Source organism: Podarcis pityusensis (assembly GCF_964106645.2).
Source record: "Podarcis pityusensis genome assembly, chromosome: 1".
Taxonomy (NCBI): domain Eukaryota; kingdom Metazoa; phylum Chordata; class Lepidosauria; order Squamata; family Lacertidae; genus Podarcis; species Podarcis pityusensis.
In genome coordinates, this window is record NC_138028.1 from 23,760,790 (window position 1) to 23,783,979 (window position 23,190).

At 39.4% G+C, this 23,190-nt stretch overlaps 1 protein-coding gene across 2 annotated transcripts in view; it reads left to right on the plus strand.

Moving 5' to 3' along the window:
• The window catches only part of EFCAB11 (EF-hand calcium binding domain 11), a 54,682-nt gene that overhangs the window by 1,370 nt on the left and 30,122 nt on the right, over positions 1–23,190 (plus strand). For both annotated transcript variants that reach the window (XM_080993199.1, XM_080993198.1), the window contains exons 2-5: positions 2,909–3,004; positions 6,947–6,992; positions 11,100–11,201; positions 11,830–11,920. In XM_080993199.1, coding sequence (XP_080849325.1) covers positions 2,909–3,004; positions 6,947–6,992; positions 11,100–11,201; positions 11,830–11,920 — 335 coding nt within the window. The remainder of the gene's footprint in view (positions 1–2,908; positions 3,005–6,946; positions 6,993–11,099; positions 11,202–11,829; positions 11,921–23,190) is intronic.

Genomic DNA, 23,190 nt, shown 5'->3' on the forward strand with positions numbered 1-23,190 from the left:
AACTGCATTTCCAAAAGTATTAATTCCACAGTTCACATCACACGAACAATTGCCCTGATATATCAGAATTAATTGTAAATACTTAAGGTAAACATGCACATGTTTGCAGACCTAAATATCTTGAAGGAAAAGCCCTATTCTATTCAAAGGGAGTACAAGTGGTTGTCCTACAATTACAGACCTTCCCTTCAATTGATTTATTCACCTGTTTAATGTGTGCTTCACCTAAGGATAGAGACAGACCTGGATAACAGCTGTGTTTTGTATTTTGTACTTCCAGAGACTTGGAATCAGCCATATTCCTCCTTACCTGTTGTCCGCTGTAGCACTTATTTGAATATCTACTCCCCCACCAATACTCCATCTTTGTACTCTTACCAGATGCAAAATCATGAGATCACCATCAGCCAGTTCCACCCCACCCCATCCCCTCACACTTTGTTTACCATCTGTAGCCTGATGAAGAATTATTGAAGTTTGCACACTATTGTTATAAGTCTTGGGTTTGTGGGTGCAAGTTGCCCATAATTCTTAGAATTATTAAAAGTTAGAATGAATCAAGGTTTGATTAAACTGTGCTGGAAAACCCTGGATTTAGCTTATGCTAACAAGCCAGGCTGTGTGAGTGAGAAAGTTGATTAGAGTGTACTGCTGATAATGCCAAGGCTGTAGATTTGGTCCCTGTTAGGGACAGCTGCATATTCCTGCGTTGCAGAGGATTGGACAAGATGATCCTCAGGGTCCCTTCCAACTCTGTGATTCTATAATCAGTATGGTGATGGCCTTTTAATGGCAAACTCCTGTAGGGAATTTCACAAAACAAAAAAGAATAAGCAGAGCCCCTTGGAGGATTAGTAGAGCATTGGATCCTGTATATTCAAAGCCACTGGTGCCCCACCAGCAGAACAACAATTTGAGGGCTTTTTGTTTGTTAGCACCAGCAGAACTACTGGTAATACCTTACCTTACTGCTCACCTGGACACAGCTGCTACCTAAAATAAAGAGAGATCTATGGCTGCCACCATCAACATTGGGATTAAGAATAGAATTGCATTCCTATTATGATTTTTTTTTACCTGTGGAGTAATCCTATGCACGTTTACTCAGAGATAACACTTACTGTGTTCAGTTGGGCTTTACTCCTAATAAGTATGCTTAGGATTACAGAATTGAACACACATTATAATACTCTGGGAAGATATATTTGTCCCTCCACCTTAAAAAAAATGCTGTTCCAAGAAATATGGCAGTTTTTCCGAGCAGTTTATCCTTTGTTTAACTATTACTACAGTTAGAAAGTTTATTTTTTGTTTTGCACATTCACCTCATACCAGTGCTAGAATTTCTGTGAACATTTAGAACTAGTTGTCTTTCTGCTGTGTGGGTGTCCAGGATGTGAGAATTGCTTCTTGCTCACCTGCTGTTTGAGAGTTTCTCATCTCTGCTGTATTAAAAGATTGTATCTAGGTGTTAAAATTTTGAAAGCTATTAGTTGCTCCTTTGTGTGTTTACCCAAAAAGTCTAAAGTAGTCCTGGTGTGTTTTCAGGACCTGATAATTTGCTCATGCATTTCATTAACAGTTTTCTCCACCAAGTGCTTCTATTGATAATCAGTAGGCAATCTGCCATTTTTCATTTCTGTTTGGGTTACTTCATAAGCATGTTCCTGCATGAGGCTGTAACAAATAATAAAGTCAACAAGCAGAGATTTCTATTCACTGGTCCAAGTGTTTAATGAGAAATCTGGTTAGTTGATTCATTCTTAGTCTCTCTCAGCATTTTATCTTTCACAAGCATTCAGAGTACATTAGAATATTTCTCAACTGCTGGTATCTCTGCAGTCTTGCTGTTATCTAACTCAAGATTGCTTTTGACAGCATTTTTGTTATTCTTTGATGGACATTTTAGTGGTTGTTAAAAAGTAAAGTCAGCAGTTGTTGTGACGGGGGGAACTGAGATGCTGTAAAACTGGATCTTTGTTGTAGGTTCCCCACCACCACCCTTTGGCAATCTTTTTCAGATCCTAAATTCATTATATTTAACTATCGGGAGCCTGTAAGGTGTTTGACAAAAATAGTAAGAAGGTGCCACTGCTGAGCAACAGCTGGCGGGGGGGGGGGGGGGGGGGCAACAAAACCTATTTGTTGACTTGGGCCTTTTTTGATGTTTAGGACAGTTAACCTGTTCAGCTGCTTATTTTGTTGTTTTTACCTGATGAATTTTTATAACTTGTTTTGTTATTTTCTGATTTTTATTTAATTTTATTTCAACTTGTTAACCACTTAGAGAGTTTTTTTCTTCTAAAAAGTGAAGCAGATTATCTTAGAATCACTGAATTGGAAGAGACTCTGAGGATCATCTACTCTAACTTCCTTCAATGCAGGGTATATGCTGCTGTCCCACATGGAGATCAAACCTGCAACCTTGGTGTTATCAGCACTACACTATAATCAACTGAGCTACCCAGTATATAAATTATCTAAATAATATCAGTGATTTTAAGGGCAAAATATAATAATCTCTGGGTCCGTAGAACAGTGTTGTACCTTGATCCCCTTTTACTGTTTTATTGTGGTGGCATAAGAAGCTTGGGTTTTTTTTTTAATCGAAGAGATATATATAAATGTTTTTAATAAAAACATCACATCTAGAAATAATAAAAGCTTTCAAATCCACATTTAAAATAAAATATGCAATTTTTGCTGGCATGAGTCATTAAAATGAATGATTCTAAATCAAACTTTAAGGATCACAGACTTTTAAAACACACCAAACTAGAGCTGGGCAGCGAATTCTAATCCAAGATTAGACAGAAATGTGATCAAACTTGATTACTCATTTTCTTTTTGCCAAACTTACTTCAAGAAATTCTTGTTTTAAAATCATTAATTACCTTGTTGTCTTTAGGCATTTGAGGCATGTGATGAAGACCACAAAGGATATTTAAACAGAGAGGACTACAAGGTTGCTGTAGTGATGCTGTTTGGCTATAAGCCCTCAAAGGTAAAGTTTATTTTCTTCCACCCTGTCTTGAGGATTGGTATACTCATTAAGCACCCTAAAATAAAATAATATATATAACATAAAATAATCAGATAAATATTCTGTAGTTTATGTTTCTTGAATTACGAAAAGTCTTCAAAGGACTGGGGTGTTTTTTCTCTTTCAAATTGCAGGAAATGGCAGTGAATGTTGGCCTCACCCCCATTGTGAGTTCTTGTATTTAAGTACCTGTAATTGACACAAGTGTCTCTCATTTTAAGGTGTAATGTTTCATTATGTTTTTATGTGTTGGAAGCCACCCAGTGTGGCTGGGGCAACCCAGTCAGATGGGTGGGGTACAAATAATAAAATTATTATAATATTATTAAAGGAGAGTCACTTAAAACACAGCACCCCAGCCCAATAGAAGTCAGTGGGTGCATCCTACAGAATCATCATAGATATCGCTTGTTTCTAGCTTCATAAAGTATCCCTGAGATTTTGCAAGTGTAATGTCCATCATTATGATGGACAGAGCAGATCAGCCACAAAATGCTGCAGTGTGGAGTGCTCCTGTTCACAATTCCAGTCTGCTATACTGTTTTATTCTGGTCCAAACCTTCAGTTTAAAATAAAACTTCCTGGATTATTTTTTACAAAATACATAGTTGTATGGATTCCTTATAACGGAAACTGAGCCACCCAGTGTAGGGATGCTAACTTGGCTGTGTCTCCATTTGAGCTAAAATAAAAGCTAACCTTGGTTATTCCAGTTTCTGAGATGGGGCAGTTCTGCCTCAGCTAACTTGCCAACAGAAGCTGCTTTTCTTTGTTCTTCGGAAATCAGTGTTGCATGGTGTAATTCACTCATGTTTCTTTATCTACTGCTTCTACATCAAAGCAGATATTTCTCAATAGCATGTGTAGCCGGCTTGACCTTCTAAACTTCAAAGTTACTTAAACAAACAAATGTTGCCCCACAGCCCAGTCAGTTATGCAAAATAGCTAAATAGAATCATACCATATCTCAAAAATATATGCACAAGTAGATTGGGAATTAAAATTAGAAACTGCTATTGAAAGGTTAAATAAGTAAATGAAAAGAAGAATTTCAGATGAATATTGCATTCACAACTGGTATGTTGCACAAGTGACAACAGGAGCTTCTGAGCACTGTTTAAGTCAAGACACACTTGTTTTTAAAAGTTAGATCTTCCTAACTACTGTGTCAGTTGAGACATAATGCCAAACCATAGCTTGGTGCTAAGTGAAGAAGCCTTATGCTTGCACCTTCCCTCCTTCTCCCCTTGTTCTACTCTGATTTCTCCTCCAACATTTGGTTTAGCAGCAAACAAGGATTGCAAACCTAGTTCAGCTGCTGTTCATGATCTTAGACTCTGTAAGCCATGGTTTGTCCAGTTAGGGTGTAATGCTAAAATATGGCTTGCCACTAAACCAGGGAAATTCAGCCTATTTCTTCAGTCCTGAGAACATTTAACATCACAATGCTGTACAAGTCTGCTCAGAAGTAAGTCTCATTAAGTTGAAAAGGAATACACAGGGTTTCAGCCTTAACTGAGAAATAAGTGCTGTTGAACTCATTGGGGTTTACTTCTGAGTAGACATGCTTAGGATGACATTGGTTATTGATTTCCAGCCTTGAAAAGATTTGCCTAATGAAGTTTTAACAGATTTTTGTTTCATATTACCATGTATAAAGATGTGAATCAAAGTAATACCTTTTGTGACCATGAGATGTCGCTGTTAATGCTTTCCATAGTGATTTGGAAAGTAGCTGATCTATATTTTTCAGTGACTTTATTAGAAATTCCGAGGCTGCACTTACCTGTTCTCTAATCTGTGAGAAAGCTTTACTGAGCACAGTTGGATTTGCTTCTGAGTAAATATGTTTAGGATTGTACTTTATGTCTGTAGTCTACAGTCCATTTGCTCCATATTTGTTCTGCTAATTCTAATAGCGTAAATGGCTTCTAGATTACAGTTCAGCTATTGGTTCAAAATAAGACCATTAATGAAATTATTTTTCACTTTCACATAGTCATATTGCTTTTCTTTCTATGGAGAAAGATGCTAGATATGTTGCCATCGTTAAAGCCTGTAATAAATAGCCTGATTTGTATGGAAAGCAAATAATGGTAGGAGAAACTGATCTTTAATTTTTAGATACATTTTTGGCATTTATTTCCCTTTCAAAAGTATAATGTTATAGACTTGTTCAGTTCAAAATTATATAGAAGTTATTTCTTTTGTAAATGAAGACCCATCTGTACATCAGTTTCTCTCAGAGCATCCATATTTTGGAATGACCTAATTGCAACGCAGGTTGACAATGAATGATGTGGAATTTATTTGATAATTGATATGCTATGCAACCCTAGCTTCCCTTTTCATTTACATCTATCATTCTCTTCATTCTTAACCTGGTTAAACTATTAGGTTTATCAATCAAAACATAACGAGTGGCATCCAATGATGTCTGCCTTCTTGCACACTTGAAATCCACTTGCACAGCAAAATTTCCCACTTGTTTTCTCCTCCCCAACCCCCCAACCCCAGCTCTGCAGGTCCAATTCTAAAAAATATTTTTATTTGTTCTGGCGTGGGCATAGCTTGACCTTCCTGCAAGCTAAAATGCACATATCCACAAAATAAATTCTGTTGTTTTATTACGTTGTGCATCCGTTGTGAGCAATCTTGCCTTCAATGCAGTTGGCATACACATTTGGAATGGCATTGTATTTAGCATGGGCCAATGAGGGAAGGGAATCATTAGACTCAGACAATGTGGGCCTAAGAGTATGCTTCCTATAAAAACCAATTCCACTCACCTTCTCCCATGGTTCTTTAAGCTGTAATTGGGCAATCCCCTCACAGCTGAAAGGATTGACTGCTGGGACTCATCATTAATATGCTGTCATGAATCTTATGGAGACGTCGTGGACAGCGTGGTCAGATGAGGCGGAATGGAAGGAGCTTGGAGAGTTGGAAGCGGCTGACCCAGAGGAAGGCCCTAGTGAGATGGGAAATGAGAATTTGGGACACCAAAAGGAGTTATATCCAGAGGAAGGTCCCAGTTGAGCAAGAAGTCTGGGTTCTAGGGACAGGTCTACTAGTCTGTTAGGAATGGCCCATCTCTGTGATAGTGGACACCTCAAGTGCTATGTTACGAGCTACCAAGATAGCTCCAGTGCCCTCCCTTGTCAGCGAAGAGCCCTCTCCTTCAATGGAGTCCTCTAAGAATAAGTCCAATGGCAAGTTGTCTTCACTAATTCATTCTCCAAGGATGTGGAAGTGGTAGTGTAAGCAAACCATGACTGTCTAGCCCAGGCATAGGCAAACTCGGTCCTCCAGATGTTTTTTGGGACTACAACTCCCATCATCCCTAGCTAATAGGACCAGTGGTCAGGGATGATGGGAGTTGTAGTCCCAAAACATCTGAAGGGCCGAGTTTGCCTATGCCTGGTCTAGCCTCTGTGGTGGAGTTCCCATTTGCTTGTGCATTCCAGAGACTTGGGACACAATCTGCACAAATAATCCTTCCCACACTGCTTTTGAAAAGGAGAGCAGAGGGGCATGCCAACTGTTGAATCAATATATTAGCTAAGCTTATCCACGTCTTGTAGTTACCTGCCAGCTTGTAACTTGTAACCCCATGTTGGAACACTTTTTTGATTTCACAATTAAAGCATTAAAAACCCCATGCTCCTCTCCATGTGCACTGCCTGTTTGGTTTAGCATCTCAGCTTAATGGGAGTTCAGAGAAAAGGATCATGCCTTTCATTTTCTGACATCTGAAGTAAACAGCTGAACTGAAGGTAATTGTGGGTAAGACTGTGATAGTGGTTTTGCAGAACTGGCTTATGTAGAGGTAGCAAATGAAACAATGAATTGAAAGAAATGTACCAAGTCATTTCTTGATGGTGTCACTTTTGTCTATTCTAGGTGGAAGTAGATTCAGTCATGGCTTCTGTGAAGCAAAATCAATCTGGTATGTACAAGCATCATATTTTGATCTTCACTCTCTTTTTAACTAGCGACAAGAGCTCAAACATGACAGAGTTAGAAAATAAGTATGGAATAGCTTTAATTACTAAATTGGTGAGAAATAATATATTGAAAAATATGCATTCAGGTTCACTTTTGGTGTACAATATTGAGCTAAACACTACAGATTGAATGCTGCCCAGCTCAATGGAACTGGAGAAGTGATCTTCTCTACAGCACTCCCCACCCCTTATTGTGGTGTAGAGGTGAAAGTAAGGAGCTCCAGTTTCAAGTCACAAGGGAATGGGAAACTGGATCATAGTCACACTTATATTTCATAGTACGTATTATTTATTTAAGAAATTTCTATCCTATTTAAGCAAAACCTCTCAGAGCTGCTAACATAATAAAGATGAAAACAACAATAAATTCTTGAAACAATAGTGACAGAAAGACAGCTAAGTCTGATTAAAACAGAATATAAAAACTCACCATCTAGAAGGAAGGGAAGGGAAGGTGAGATCTAGGCTGATATCAAGGAAAATAGAGAGGAAGCAAGAGGAAAGGGACAGGGCAAAATGTTCCAGGTTCAGTCTTCAGGTAGGACTGGTGTCTGAAACCCTGAAGGCTTGCTGCCAGTCAATTTAATCCTGAGCTAGATGGACCAATGACCTGACTAGGTATAAGGCACTTTCACATGCTCCAGAAAGGGTTCGCTTACTCAGACAAAGAAAAGGCAAGAATTATAAAAGAATGTATATTACACTTTGTACTTATCACAACAGGAATAGTGTTTAAAAGTGCCTTTTATGAGAGGGGTTATAAAGAAGATTTAATCCATTTTCCCTCCGGTTGCCTTGGAGCAAGGTTGTTTTTTAAAAATAAAACAAAAGCAGTCCTTCAGCTTACAGAAATATATGTTTATATTTGTAAGGGACTTTAATCTGACATTCTTCCTTCACTGCTGTGATGTACCTGAGTGGCATTCCTCACTCCAGCTTCCATTTCACACCTTCCGTTTCTGCTTGGAAGTCAGTCATCTTATTCCTAACAACATCTTTGATGAAAGATGAGAAACTGAATCTGAACTTGAATGGAAACTTCAGTTCAAATGAACACACATTGGTGTAAGATACTTTTACTAAACCGAACAAAATCTTTCATGAAAAATGAATGAAAACCATATGTTGCTTAAGGTTCCTCTGCGACTCAGCATTTTTGAGACGAGAAGTTATGTGTGATCTCACCTCCAGACCTAAGTGTTTGTTGGAAGATTTTGCAAGGGGGCTTGTTGCTTGCAAGACAGAATGCCTTGCATTGATCATAGTGACAGCCTAGCTCAGGATTATCTTATGATGTGCCAATGCAGTTTCTCTTCAGTAGGCATGGATAATCTTGTGTTCTGATTTCTGTGAGCCTTCTAGATGTATTGTGAAATTACACGCACATTATTTTCAATTGTCCTGTGTTTCCTATATCCCCAAATCAGTTCTGAAAGCCCCTGTGTAGATGTGACTTCAGAATTACGTGAATCCTTTAAGCTGCTAAACTGACAATGTAAGAAGAGCCCTAACTGGAGCAGACCACAGACCAGTCTAGTCCAGCTCCCTGTTTACCACTCAAGCCAACCAAACACCTATGGGAAACTCGCAGGCAAGAGATGAACACAGTAGCCTAACAGTGTGCGTGCGTTTGTGTGCACAAATATTTATAAATAGTCAGATGAACAAGGGAAGATACAACATAAGAAACCTAGAATGAAAGGAAATAGAGTAGAATTTCACACTTCTCATCTGCTAAGTGTGTAACCAGCACAGAAGGCCTATGTGCATAGCATTTTAAGCCCTATATTACATTCATAAGACTAAAACGCAAGCTGGTGGCCTGGAGAATTTAACTTTATCTAATGCTCCAATGAATACATATTGGGAGATGAGTGTCTGTTAAGCATGGGTCACTTCATAATGTAAGCCAGCGTGCATTAATGAAATTGGATATTCAGGCAGGCAAATGCAGTATGTTTAGGCATTCCCTGCTATTAAAAAATTGCACATCATAAACAGAACCTGATAGTTGAAGACAGTGTGGTCTTACAATCCTTGAAATAGACAACATCCCCAACCCTCTGAAACAGATTTTGGAGGGTGCATGGTAGTCTGCAGGGGTGAGGAGAGGAAAAGATAAGTCCCATTTGTGCAAGTGAATTGCACAAGAAGAATGCCACAATTGAATATTACCCATAATATTTCCATAAGTGAATTGTGAAAACAACATTCAGATAAGCAGTTCATAGGGTAGCAGGTAAGGGTGGTGCTCCTACCTGTGTAAATGATATTATGTGGGAATGAATCCTGTAGTTCTTACATTATTTAATATTGGGATTCTGTTTCGTTGAGCTGTAGATGTTGGAGTAGCGGGTGGTGCTGTGGTCTAAACCACTGATCATCTTGGGCTTCCTGATCAGAAGGTTGGCGGTTTGAATCCCCGCAATGGGGTGAGCTTCTGTTGCTCTGTCCCAGCTCCTGCCAACCTAGCAGTTCAAAAGCACACCAGTACAAGTAGATAAATAGGCACTGCTTCAGTGGGAAGGTAAACGGCGTTTCCATGCGCTCTGGTTTCCGTCATGGTGTTCCATTGCGTCAGAAGCGGTTTAGTCATGCTGGCTATGGACAAACACTGGCTCCCTCGGCCTGAAAAGCGAGATGAGCGCCGCAACCCCATAGTCGCCTTTGACTGGAATTAACCATCCCAGGGTTCCTTTACCTTACACAAGTGCTCCATGTTATCTGAATAAATCATGACGGGAGTGAGGAGCAATAAGGTTTGGGCTTGTATGCTCCCTTTTTTTTCCTCCAGCATGGCTGCAAGGATGAGTTCAGAAGCTTTCACTTTTAAAAATAAATGTCTGAACCCAACAAACCTATTCATTTTATATACAGTTTATTTGAAATAAGTTGACTTCAAATCATGAGTTATAAAACTAGTTTCGTTTAACAAACTATAGTTAACTAACTGCCCTGTTCCTCATAGGAAAGGTGGTATGTAAATTTAATATAAATAAATAAATAAGTAAATTAATTAAATTTAACCACAATTGAGGGGTTGGACATAACACTAAATTGTGTTTAATAAAAAATGGAAACAAAAAATGTTGAATCTCCTCACAGAGGGAGATGTGCATGAGCCCAGGGCTCGCTGCAACTTATCTCTCTCACAGTGACCCATGATTTATTGTGACATTTGAACTGCCCCTATTATCTATCTGTGCTCATTAACTGTGTTCTTGATTTTGACAAGACCACAGCTGTACCTGTTCTCCCTGTCTAGAGGAAAAAACACGGGGTTAAAAAGAAAATACACAATTAGATTTTTCTGTTGACTTAAAAAAAATACGAAAGAAAATAGAGAATTCTGACTTTGCATTTTAAATTGTATCATTGGCAGAATAACTTCAAATCAATTCCAAGTTGTTTAGTTCAGTGCCCATTTTTACACATCAACAGAGCAGAACACAGAATCAGTTGTAATGGAGTATCACAGGAGGTACTAAAAAAAATAAGATCCTTTCTATTTATGTCACACATAGTTCAGTATAGCAGCTTAAAATCATAACTTCTGTATACTAACAGCCACCTGTTATAGCCCACTGGTTTCTCTCTTTCTGCTTATACCCAACTAGTTTCCCACCAGGGGATTAGATTCTTATAAGCAGTAGCATTATAACCCTGTTTTAGGCTGCAATCCTATAGCTACATATATGCCTGTAAGTCCCATTGAAATCAACAAAATATACTGTGTAAATATGTTTAAGCCCCATTATTTGTGCAGTAGAAGAGAAGTGAACTGCAGTAATATAAAAACCCTATTTCAGGAATTGTTCTTTTATTTAACATAGTAAGATTGCAGTCCTCCCACTTACTGGAGTTTGCCACATGGTACTTACTTTTGAGTAGACATGTATAGGATTGCAGGGTAAGACTGCAATCCTGTGCACACTGACTGGGGAGTAAATAGTGATCCCTCCTTCTGAATAAGCATTCACTCCAAAAGTGCTATGCTGCTTGGAATAATGATAAGCATTTGACATATCCCAAATTTCTTATTTTTCTAGGTGTATCACTTGAAGAATTTCTAAATCTTATGAGTACAAAGAAGGCTGCACATTTTTACCAAAGTGAAGTAAGGCAGCTATTCACTGCTTTTGACAGGCAATGTAAGTTTTGCTTTCATATTAATTTTGCAAGTCTTATTGTTTTCCATCACTGTTATCCTCACAACAAGCCTGTGAAGCAAGTACAGTCATACCTTGGAGGTTGAGCAGAATCTGTTCTGGAAGTCCGTTTGAAACGTTCGGAAACCAATGTGCGGCTTCTGATTGGCTGCAGCATTCGAGAGCCAAAACGTTTGAGAACTAAGCTGTTTGAAAATCCACGTACGACTGTATGGCAGATACTGGCAGGCCCAACATCATCCAAGAGCTTCATAACCAAGAGGTGGTTTGAGTTAGGTTATCCTCAATCTTTGTCTGACCCTTTAAAGTGCAATACCACACTAGCTATTTATGAACAAGAAGAGCTCAAGAAAATACAGGTTCTTGTATTTCCTGGTATTATTTAGTTATTAAACCCAAACACAATAACCAGGTCTGGAACTAAATTGCCTCTAAACTTACGTGCACTTGAGACGTCACGTCCTTTTAAAAAATAATAAGAGGGATTCACACTCTTAGGGAGCCCTTGGTTCCAGGCTTTAAATGTGTCTTAATCCTGATTTATAGATTCACTACTCTTCTAAATATTTAAATGTCTTTCCTCATATACTTTCTCCTCCTCTTTATCAAGGTAGAGGATATTTGTCTTTAGAAGATTTCAGAAAAGCTTTCAGTGTTGTGGCCCCAAAGCTGCCAGAGAGGACTGTAGTTGAAGCATTCAGGTAAGATGAACAGAATCATTTGGTTGTGTTTCTAAACTGCAGACATGGTTCAGTCCAAACCACTGCAGGCCTTGTGTCTACAAGCAAAAGGATCTACTTAGTGGAAAGCAGAGCCATGTTTCCTCTTCTCTCCGCACAGCACAGTCACACAGAATGGGAGACCTGCACACAGCTCCTATAGCTCTATAGCCCGTCCTCTGTCAAAGAGCTCAGGGCAGCTAGTAATATTTGAAAACAATAAAACAAAGGAGAAAAATTACCACGTAAAGCAAATGCCGTTAATAGTAAAACAATCTCGGCAACAAATAGTAAAATCAGCAGAATCAGATTGCATAAAATGCCAAAGAGAATTAAAAGGTCAGCAAGGCTGAGCAGCTGCTTAGCTGAGAATGGATACGGAGTTCCAAAGACAAGGCACCTTGACTGAGAAAGCCCTTCTCTGCTTCAGACAGTACAGGTATTCTGAGCCCAGTGCATCTTAATGGTCAGCCAGGATCATATGGTAGCAGGAGAACTCTCTCCATTAGCAGCTGTTCTACCTGGCTGCATCTAAGGGACAAGTGGCATTTATTTATAAAAAATATTTTTTCGACTGCCCTTCAAACAAAATCTTAGAATAGTGTACAAAAATATTTACAAATGAGATAAAATGCTATTAAAAACAATACAGTCTGATCATTAAAATGCCTGGTTTATCTTAAAAGCTTAAACCACTGAATAGGTCTGTTGATACAGAAAAGTCTCCAAAGACATCTGAACATTAGGAATGACAAAGCCTGCTGAATCTCTCCTGGAAGAGCATTCCACAGTCTTGGCATTCAGTATATGCACCTTGAGTGCATTGGCAGAAAACCAATATAGCGTGATGTAAACAAACAAATAATAGATATTATGCACCTCAGAGCACCTTGCCTTCTATTCACACTGCATTGCTGTCAGTTGGAGGTGCACTGGCATGCACATCTCAGGCAGTACTTGTGACATGTGTTGTTATTACTTGTTGAGAGCTCTGAATCCTAACCACTAGACCACCAGGGAAGCGGCTATGTTATTATTACTTGTTAATACCTTTTCTAAAAATCGCAACCACTGTTTGATGAGAATGAATGTATATTCAGGAGTTTGTATAGTATTTAAAATTGCAGGCGTTGAGTCAAGGGTTTAAAAGGAAATTAGTAATTTTTAGGGCTCGTACAGTATATGGTGCTGCTACCCTTTACCTTATACTAGATGAGCTACTTTTACATTTGCAAAAATTGTAAGTTTTTTTCGCTTAGAGATTGTGATAAATGTGTGTTGTCCCTTCTGTGCTCTGGATAAAAGGTGTCCAAGTAATTCCATAATTCAGAAGATTTATATAAAATGAAGTAATCTTATATATTTTGCATCAAACTACTCATGGTGGGACAAACAAAAACGTATTGCAAAGAGCTCCAAAAAGATCTCTCCTAACTGGGTGAATGGGCATTAAAACAGCAATGCAGTTAATTATAAGCAACTAGAAAGTGGCTCACATTTGAGGCAAACTTTGCATATATGCTTAAAGGGTGTAAATTGGCAGTGATTGCCCAGGAAAGAGATACAGTGGTACCTCAGTTTAAGTACTTAATTCATTCCGGAGGTCTGTTCTTAACCTGAAACTGTTCTTAACCTGAAGCACCACTTTAGCTAATGGGGGCCTCCTGCTGCTGCTACGCTGCCGGAGCACGATTTCTGTTCTCATCCTGAAGCAAAGTTCTTAACCTGAGGTAATATTTCTGGGTTAGCGGAGTCTGTAACCTGAAGCGTATGTAACCTGAAGCGTATGTAACCCGAGGTACCACTGTATTGGGGTCATAGTGATATAGCTCAGTGAAAATGTCCCAGTGGCCTTGCTTGGACAACACAGTAAACCAAATTGTGTTTTAGCAGCGCTACGTGAGCATGTGGGTTCTCAGAGAGGAGCTTCCAGCTCCTTTGCTCCTCTGTGGTCCTAAAGGAAGCCAAGGTTTATCTCTGATTGTCTGAACCCAGGCTCAAGGTGCAGCTCTCTCCAGATTGCCGTAACCAATCAACAGTGCCAGATGCAGTTGGTTGGTGACTCTGCAAAAAGCACTCCCAAATTCCCCAGCATTTCAGATTAAAAAAGGATCAACCTGGAGGCCAACTAGATGAGATGAGAACCTAAGAAGTGCCTCAAAATGGCATCCGTGTGAAATGGGGGCAGGGATCAGGACATAGTGCGATGCATACAATTTATTTTATTTTATCTGTCATCCATATGACAGATAAGATAGTAAAATACATGTAGGTGATATAAGCCTGAGTTCATCATATGAGGAACTTGTGGATATAGTGAGTACATAATAGTACATGGACTGTGTTATGCCTATCGGTGTGGTTGCTTGAGAGCGATCAGGCAAGATCCTTCACTGGTCTTTTCAAAGGCTTTATTATTGGTGCAAAAACATTTACAATGCAGAACGCCTCTATTCCATGTCTTGCTCACTCACTAGCAGAATCTGAGAGTGGGTGGTCCTTAAACTTTCCCCAGCAGAGTAGTCTCTTGACCCCCAGCCGACGCCTCCCCTCTCTGTGCGAAAGCCTACTGCGCAGGGAAGTCTTGGGTAAAGGGGGACCTCCCTCCTTCCCGCTTTGCTCAGGCACGGTGTCCTGGCTCTTTCTTGCATCCTCCGAGCCCTGCAGCTCTTCCCCACTAGAGGCGGGGCTTCCTTCCTCTGCTGAGGAAGTGCTGCTTCCCACGATTTTTGGAGGCTCTCTGTAATCCATCTGCCCTTCCACCTCTCAGCTCTCAGCTGATGGCAGTTCCCTGACAGACTGGCACCCCTTTTTAAAAGTAAGGTTTTATATGGCAGGTTTAGAACAGATTAAATAAAAATCATACAAAATAATCCAGCAATGTGCATCTCGTGAGTCAAGTGACTTGAGAGGGGAGAAGATAAACTGTGCTCAGCTAAATGTTGCTGCTTTCTATTCTTGCTAAGCATTTCCAGTTGTTGCAAAGTTTTGACATGCAGGAAAAACTCTCAGGGGTATCATTAGGTAGAAAATATTCCCTACTAAAGTGCAGAGCACAGGCCATTAAGAGATAGTATATTACATGCCAAGCACTTAAGAATATACAACACACTTATACAAACAAATCCAATAGTTGTCTGCTGGGGTCAAGACACAGGTGGTTGTATGAGCCAGTGAGAGTGTTTATGTATGTGCTCATGCGACTTACACGCACACATGCATAGATATAATGAAAATAGTATTTTTATGGAACTGTACACATTAATTTATATGTTACTTGAAATAGCAGTGTTTATGTAGACATATTGTTTTAAATGTCTCCTTTGCTTTGGGGAGTGCAGTCCCATTATGTGTTTTACAAGCTGGTCTCTGACCGTAATAATAAATTATTATTACTATTATTTAGATTTCTTTTCTTCCCCTTGATTAAAAGTCTTCTAATTTGTTATAAACAGAATATTCTGAATACAACACATGCCATCAAAGTTTTACCAGTTTGTACACAAAATCTTTATCATGTGGAACACCAAAATAAACATGCATTAATAGATCAGCTGAACCATTTGGTGGTGCTAAATAGCCTTTTCTAGGCAAGTAATAAAAAAGGACAAACTAATACATGCATTTGATATTGTTTAATGGAAATCAGAATTGTCTTCCATCTTGCACAGTATGGTTTTTCAATGTAGCTTTTCAAGATGTTCATATTAACCAATGCTGTTGAAATCTGTGTAATATATTCAATTTATTATGGTCAACATACTAGAAATAATAACAAAAATAAAACTGTACAGTGCATCATTATTTTAAGTACAGAGTAATACATAAAACAAGATATAAAAAATGACTTTGGCTCAGGGATGCTTATATAGAAGATAACATATGAGTTAAGTAGCTCTCCCTCCCCAGTGATCATTCCGACTTGAGATAGGTAAAATCTGTTATACACATGTAACCGTTTGTCTTAGGTGAGTTGAGGTTACTGTTAAGCTCATTATTTGATCTAGTGTCTAGACTGTAGAAGATACATTATTATTATAGCAGTGAATACATATCAGTTTCCTTTTAAGCTGTCTGTTATCTTAAGTCTGAAATGCACATCAGGCACTTCATGTGGGCTAAATCTGGAAAAGTGTTACGTTGGACTGATATTAATTTCCCTCCCTCTTGTTCCTGAATTCCAACAGTCAACCAAGCCTAGCAAACAGCAGGCATACTAGGGCTGGATCTAGGCACATCAAAGAAGCGATTCAGTTAAATGAGTTGTAAACTTCATATAGGGGAATCCCAGTGGCGAAAAACGAGACTCCACAGCGCCATCTGGTGTCACAGTTCTATAACACACGTATTTATCTTTACGCTGCATAGTATTGGAGCTATACAATTACTGGTAGTGCTGCTCTTGTCCTGCCTGGAGCCTCTTTGCCTAGGGTATCGCTAGTGTAGGTACATGGCTACCTTGTCAATATTAAGTGTTCCTGGTGTTTGTTGGCTACTTCAGCTTTCTGGGGTGGTGGACAGAAGGGGAAGGTAAAGCAATTTGTTGATTGCTAATGTATAGACTAACTTGATGTCTTACTAGCATGGAACAAGTGGCAGTTTTTGTCTGGTAGCATAGACTTCAACACTTTTCTTTTGTTAGCTCAGGTTTAAATTGATGTAGCAGGTCAGAAAAAATGATATGGCAATAAATCACTGTATTTCAGCAAAATGTATTGTGTTTATGCTATAATTCAAAATAGGCATCTCCTGTACAAGTTGTCATTCAGAGACCAGTTAACAGAAAGGCTTGCATATTTTGTTGTGAAGTGCTCATTTTATAAGTGTGAACCCATAAAAATAATAATGGAAAGGATGAGAAGAAGCACAGGCCAAAAAGGGAGGAAAGTTTCACACCTTCTATTACCCTATCAACCTGGGAAGGGAGTCCATCTAGGACAGTGGTGGCGAACCTATGGCATGTGTGCCAGAGGCTGCACTAAGAGCCCTCTCTGTGGGCACGTGCGCAGCCAGCAAAGCAGAGCCGTTGCTGGGTTTTGGCAAAGTGGGCAGCCGCTCCCCCCCCCCCATGCTGCTGCAGGTGGGCAACGCTCCATAGTGTGCGTGCCTCCCACAGCAGCATCGGGGGGGGGGGGAGTTGCGCGCCCGCCAACCAGCTGGCACGGAAGGGAGGGAGGGGAGTGGGAAAACAACAGGTCTTCGGGTGAAAGAGAGCGAGAGCATGCACAGGAAGGGACATGTGTGCAACTTGCTCACCATACTTCCTGTTCCGGGCTGGGAGGGAGGAGCGGCGCCCTTGGTCTAGGTGGATGCCGCTCTCCGCCTCCTTGAGGCTCCTGAAAGACACAGGCAGGAGATTCTCTGTAGTGATAGTGCGTGTGATTGGTGGCTGTGACAAGGGCTGTTTTCGATTTGCTGCCATTGCGGTGGAGACAATTGGTGTAAGTCTGTGATGCTGGTGAGCGGTTTTCTGCAATCCCTCCCCAAAAACCTCAACAAATCTTGATAATACCCCCCCAAAAAGCTGAACATCTCTGGACAATCCCGCCCCCGCCCCCAGCTCTTAGTGGCTGTTAATACAACCCTCCAGTGAACCTTCTGGAAAATGTGTATTTCCAAGATTTGATAGCTCATAACTACTTTTTTTTGAGTAATACCAGTGCTTTTTTTCTGGGGGGACGCAGGGGGGTGGGAGATGAAAATTCACTGTATTTATTTTCCCCAATTAGAACGGTATTTATTTCCCCCGATGGTGATTTTCTTGAGTCAGAATGAGAGTATCCCTAAACATTTTTTTTAGAAAAAAAAATACTGAATTTTACCATAAAATTATGTATCAATGGAAAGGGTTACATTAACCCTAACATATGAGGTTTTTTCCCTAAACTGAAACCTTAGTATTCAGGTTAAATTGCCATGTTGGCACTTTGTGATAAATAAGTGGGTTTTGGGTTGCAGTTTGGGCACTCATTCTCTAAAAGGTTTGCCCCCACTGATCTAGGAGAGGTAAAATTCTGGTCCTAAATATTGGCTGCCTTGCAGCATACCGGGTATCTTCAGAAAAAGAAGAGGCTGATGAGTAAAGCCTACACAAATCCGAAGTGGAGACCTTAAGGCTGTTGGATGGAGTCTTGTATGCCTCCTTCCGGCAACTCATGCATCTGAGCTGGTGACAAACATATTGCTCTGCCTTTCTTTGGACCACATCAGCAAGACCAAGAGAGGGGTCTGTCCTATTTTCTGGGCAGCCCAGGACTGCCATACACATTGCCCAGGTTTGCACCCCGGGGAAGTCACTTTGGTGCTGCTAAGGCAGCAGTTTGACTTCGCACCTGCCCCCCCCCCCGAGGTGCATCCCATTGTCTCTTGAGACAGACAGATGCCAACAACAAGTCCTGGACTGTCGTTTTCCCATTTCCTTCTCCATTGAATATGCATGCATCCACTTTTCTAACAAGAGAATAAAGTTTGCCTATTGCTGTCAAAAAAATACCACCCACAAGCAGTCTTTAATTAAAGAAGTTATTCAAACATAAAGTTGTTAATCAGGAATATTTTTTAAAAAAATCCTTAGTTTTGCCAGTTCACATCTATAAAGAGTGATGTGATGACAAAAATGTAGAAAGGAATAGATGCTATTCTGCAAGTCTTGGTGGTATCAGTTGAGCAAAAAGAATTGTGGAAACAGGGTTCCGCAAACAGATTTCTTCTAATGAGTGTATAGAGACCTATCTGTATATTAGCTGAAAAAGCGTTCTTATACATTGAGATAACTCATGGATCCTATACTTTACCCCATAAGAATCCCTACGTGGCTCAGTCTTCTGCACTACACCTGATTATTATTTCTGCTTCCATGGTTCTTTGGACCAGGGTATGTGAGATGACATTAACCAGAAGCAGATAGTACATTCTATTGTGTTCTGCATTTTATGCTAGTTTACACTTGGATGAATAGGATCACACACTAGAGGCATACTAATGCCTGGCATATTTTTGTCTCCTCTGCTCCAAAATGACCTCATTGTTTCTGGCCTATAATTATTCAGTAATATGAAAATAACCTGGTTTTGTGTAGATAATCTTCAGTCAAGATCTTGTGCTCTTTATGAAATTTTGATTTAGACATGTACTGCAGAGCAGAGTGAATATGAAACATTCATCTTCCCATGGCTAGTTGCCATGGGAACATAGTATACAGTGCAATGTCATTCCAGTTCTAGAGATGTCTGCAGTAGTTTTTCTTTGTTGCTGTCCTTTCTTAGGCCATTGTGTGGCAGGCTGCATATTTAAAGGTGCATGCAGCTGTATGTACATGTAGCATCATCTTTGCAGAATAGTCTCTAGTGGCTGACACATCTGCTGGCATGCTTTTCTCCTAAGTCATAACTCTCATTTGGGTCTGGAATAATAGTAAAAAGTTCACAGTTCTTCACATTTTGGTTCTATAGAATGAGATGCAAAATGTATCTTTGTTAGCCCAAACAGACCATGTAGACATGTTCTGAAAACAGGGCACTAGCTTACATTAGATAAAGATGCAGAGAAAATAATTCCTTTATTTTCCCCTACAGCCTTCTATATCCCTCCCTGAAGTAGATTGTCCATCTGCTACAGCGGTATTCATTAAGAAATTACTAAAAACCGATCCAGAGATAGAAAATATTTGACAGGGTCATTGGAGGGAAATGTACCTGAGACAAGTATTTTATTTCAACATGCTAAATGTAAATTGCTTTATATTTTTATTTGAAGACTGTTTTTGAATTTCAGGCCACAGTTGACTGCAACAGGAATTAATTTCCTCCTGCCTATTACTTTATTCACCCCATATTCACCCCTCCATTAAAAAAAACCCTTTCATGCCTCATTATTCAGCTTTTGTTTACTTTCATATATTCTCTAAAGATTTTATATTCAAATAGCTCAGATTTTGTCAGTATCTTAAAAAACTGTTTAGCTAATTTCAAATATAGATTTGGTTTAGTATGTTCCTTAAATATTTTTGCTTTTAGAAATCCCCAAAGTGTGCTCCTGTTCTTCTCTGGGTGACCCAAACACCCATCTCTTAAGAAGCCCACTGTGGCTCCCTCCTACTTCCTTTTGTTGTCATTGTGAGTAGCTTCTAAATTAAACTCACTTAATGGTAAGGAATCTGTGTGTGTTCCTTGACCCAGGCTTGTCCAGTTGAAGACAAAAGCTAAGCTTACAGTTACAAATGGGAAACTAATGATTTGAGTACTACAGATGCAGATACGATGCAATATTAATTGCACTTTTATGGAAGCATGTTACATCAAAATCAGTGGGACTCTTCAACCTAAATGTGATTAGGAATGACGTTAGAAATCTTATTTTTCCAACATCATTGTCCTTTTTCTCCCTTTAAGCATTTATGCAAACTGAATGTTGTTCATTTTGCAACCCTAGGATTTATGGCCTGCCTCTGCTTATAAAATCAATTATATCCTTATGCATATATTCTTAACTTATACAGTCATTAATTTAGTGAATTTTGCTGTAGGTTTTGGTAAACTTTTTGCTATGCTAGTATTTGTGCTTATATAATTTTCTTACCTCTGATCTTTCTATTCGTATATTTTAAGGTTTGGATAATTGTTAATTTCAGAGTCAGGAGTTTAAGCCCCATGTTGGGCAAAAAATTTCTACATTGCAGGGGTTTGGACTAGATGACCCTCAGGGTCCCTTCAAACTCTACAGTTCTATGATTCTATGTACATGTATACGTGTGTTAATCATTATTGGTAGATAGAAATTATTTAGGGAGGAAAATGTGGAGAGGGCAAGTGTAAATATTGCAGAGGAAGGAACAAGAAATTGAAGGCATAGTAAATTCAATTGTGATAGCAGTTTGAAGTAGAATAGTACATATGGGAAAAAGAACATGTTCCAAGATAACCGTACATCTTAATGTTATGCATGTTGCTTAGCAACAAACAATAAAAATGTGGACTAATGTGTTAAAAGTAATTCAAGAGGGGAAACCATGTATGTCTTGTAATCAAGTATTGTAAGGGGTTAAAAGCAAGAGCTGGAGAATAAAGAGCAAGTGTCCAAAAAGCTGCAGACAAATATGAAAACAGATTCTTGTCTCTCATCATTTTACTTCAAAGTAGCTGGCACAGGGGGAGTCATTGGTTTTCAAACAGCGGCGCACCATTCACTTTTGTTTGTTTGTAACATTTTATATTCTGTCTTTCCTCCAAAGAGCTCAAAGCAGTGTTCTGACCTCCCCTTCAACAGAACAACTCTTAGACTAGGCTAAGAGATAATGACTGGTCCATGGTCACCCAGTGAGCGCCATGGTTGAATGCAGATTTAAACTCAAGATATCCTGGTATCGGTGCAGCATCCTTAACTGCTGTACTGGCTCCTTTTTGCAAATCTCATATTAGGAACATAGGATGTTGCCTTATACTGCGTCAGATGGTTGGTCCATCTAACTCAGTATTGCCTCCTCCAAGGTTTCAGACAAGGAGACATTTTCAGCCTTACCTGGAACTTAAAGCTGAGACCTTTCGCATGCAAGGCAGATGCTGTACCACTGAGCTACGGCCCTTCACATTACAGCATTTCCAATATATAAATCACTTACAATGTATAACAAAAATATTTTAAGCTCATTTCAAACTTTCCCTTTTTTATAGTAATTTTTTACTTAATTTTCAGAAGTTAAACATGTGTACTTCAATACATAATAGGTTTGTCTTTTCCTGACTTCCCACCCAATTTCCCATGGTGTTTTAATTTCCTCCCCTCTGCTGTACAGTGTCTTCTATTTCTTATACCAAATGCATCAATACTGTATTCTCCAATTCCTTCTACTGCTCATATTTCAAATCCTGCTTGCGAGTTCATCAAACTGTAATATTTCCTTAAATAGTCCAAAAAGGGCTTCTATTCTTCCACAAAGCAATCATCGTTAACTTCTCTTATTTTGGTTGTTGGTTTCAAACATTTCCATGGTTCAAGGTAGGAACAGATCTTTGGAGCACCATTGTAGCACTTTTCTGTAGTGAAACATCAAAATAACAACATTGTTTGGATTGTGATCTTACGGTTTTATATTATGCTTTTATGCTGATGGCCCATGGTTAATCCAGTTACAGTAAGATAGGAAATAAAAGTGTGAGCAAAATCTTGAGTATATCTCCAAATCTGGGAGAGCTGTGTACAGCTATTAACCAAATGAAAAACAACAAAGCCAGTGGACCTGATGGGATACCTGCCGAAATCATCAAAGTGGGCGGAATTGAACTTACACAACAACTTCACAAGCTCATTGAAAAAATCTGGGAAAGAGAAGAAATCCTAGCAGACTTTAGAGATGCCAAAATTATCAGTCTCTTTAAAAATGGTGACAGAACTGATTGTGGAAACTATCGAGGCATCTCTCTATTAGCTGCGGCTGGCAAAATTCTTGCAAGGAGCTTAGCAAACCGTCTCGTAACAATATCCGAGGTGACCCTTCCTGAATCCCAAAATGGTTTTTGGCCTTCTAGGGGGACAGTGGACATGATTTTCACCGCTCAACAGCTTCAAGAAAATTGCAGAGAGCAAAACCAAACCCTGTATATGGCGTTTATTGACCTAAGGCTTTCAACACTGTAAATCGTAATGCCCTGTAGACTGTCCTTCTGAAAATTGGCTGCCCATATAAATTTGTAAACATCATTCTGCTCCTCCATGATAATATGACAGCAACAATCGCAAATAACAATGGCTCTCAAGCTTTATTCAAAACTTTATTATTGCCTCAAATTTATTCATTATTTTCATTCCAATGATCCTACACTTTGTTGAAGGGAAACTCCGCACCGGAGTAGAAATCATATATCGAACAGATGGAAGGCTCTTCAGTCTGAGCGGGCTAAAAGCAAAGCGTAAGGTTACCGTAACTTCCGTCATAGAGCTTCAGTATGCTGATGACAATATAGTGTGTGCACGCTCAGAGGATGACCTCCAAACCATCCTAAATATCTTTGCAGAAGCTTACGAAGCTTGGCCTATCACTCAACATCCAAAAAACCAAAGTGCTACACCAACAAGTACAAAATAACCCCTCTGCAGCACCACAAATCCAACTCAATGGTGTAACGTTGGTTAATGTTGATCACTTCTCCTACCTAGGCAGTTATCGTTCCACAAGAGCCAACATTGATGCCGAAATGCAGCATCGCCTGAGCTCTGCGAGTGCTGCTTTCTCCCAACTGAAGTGCAGAGTGTTTGAG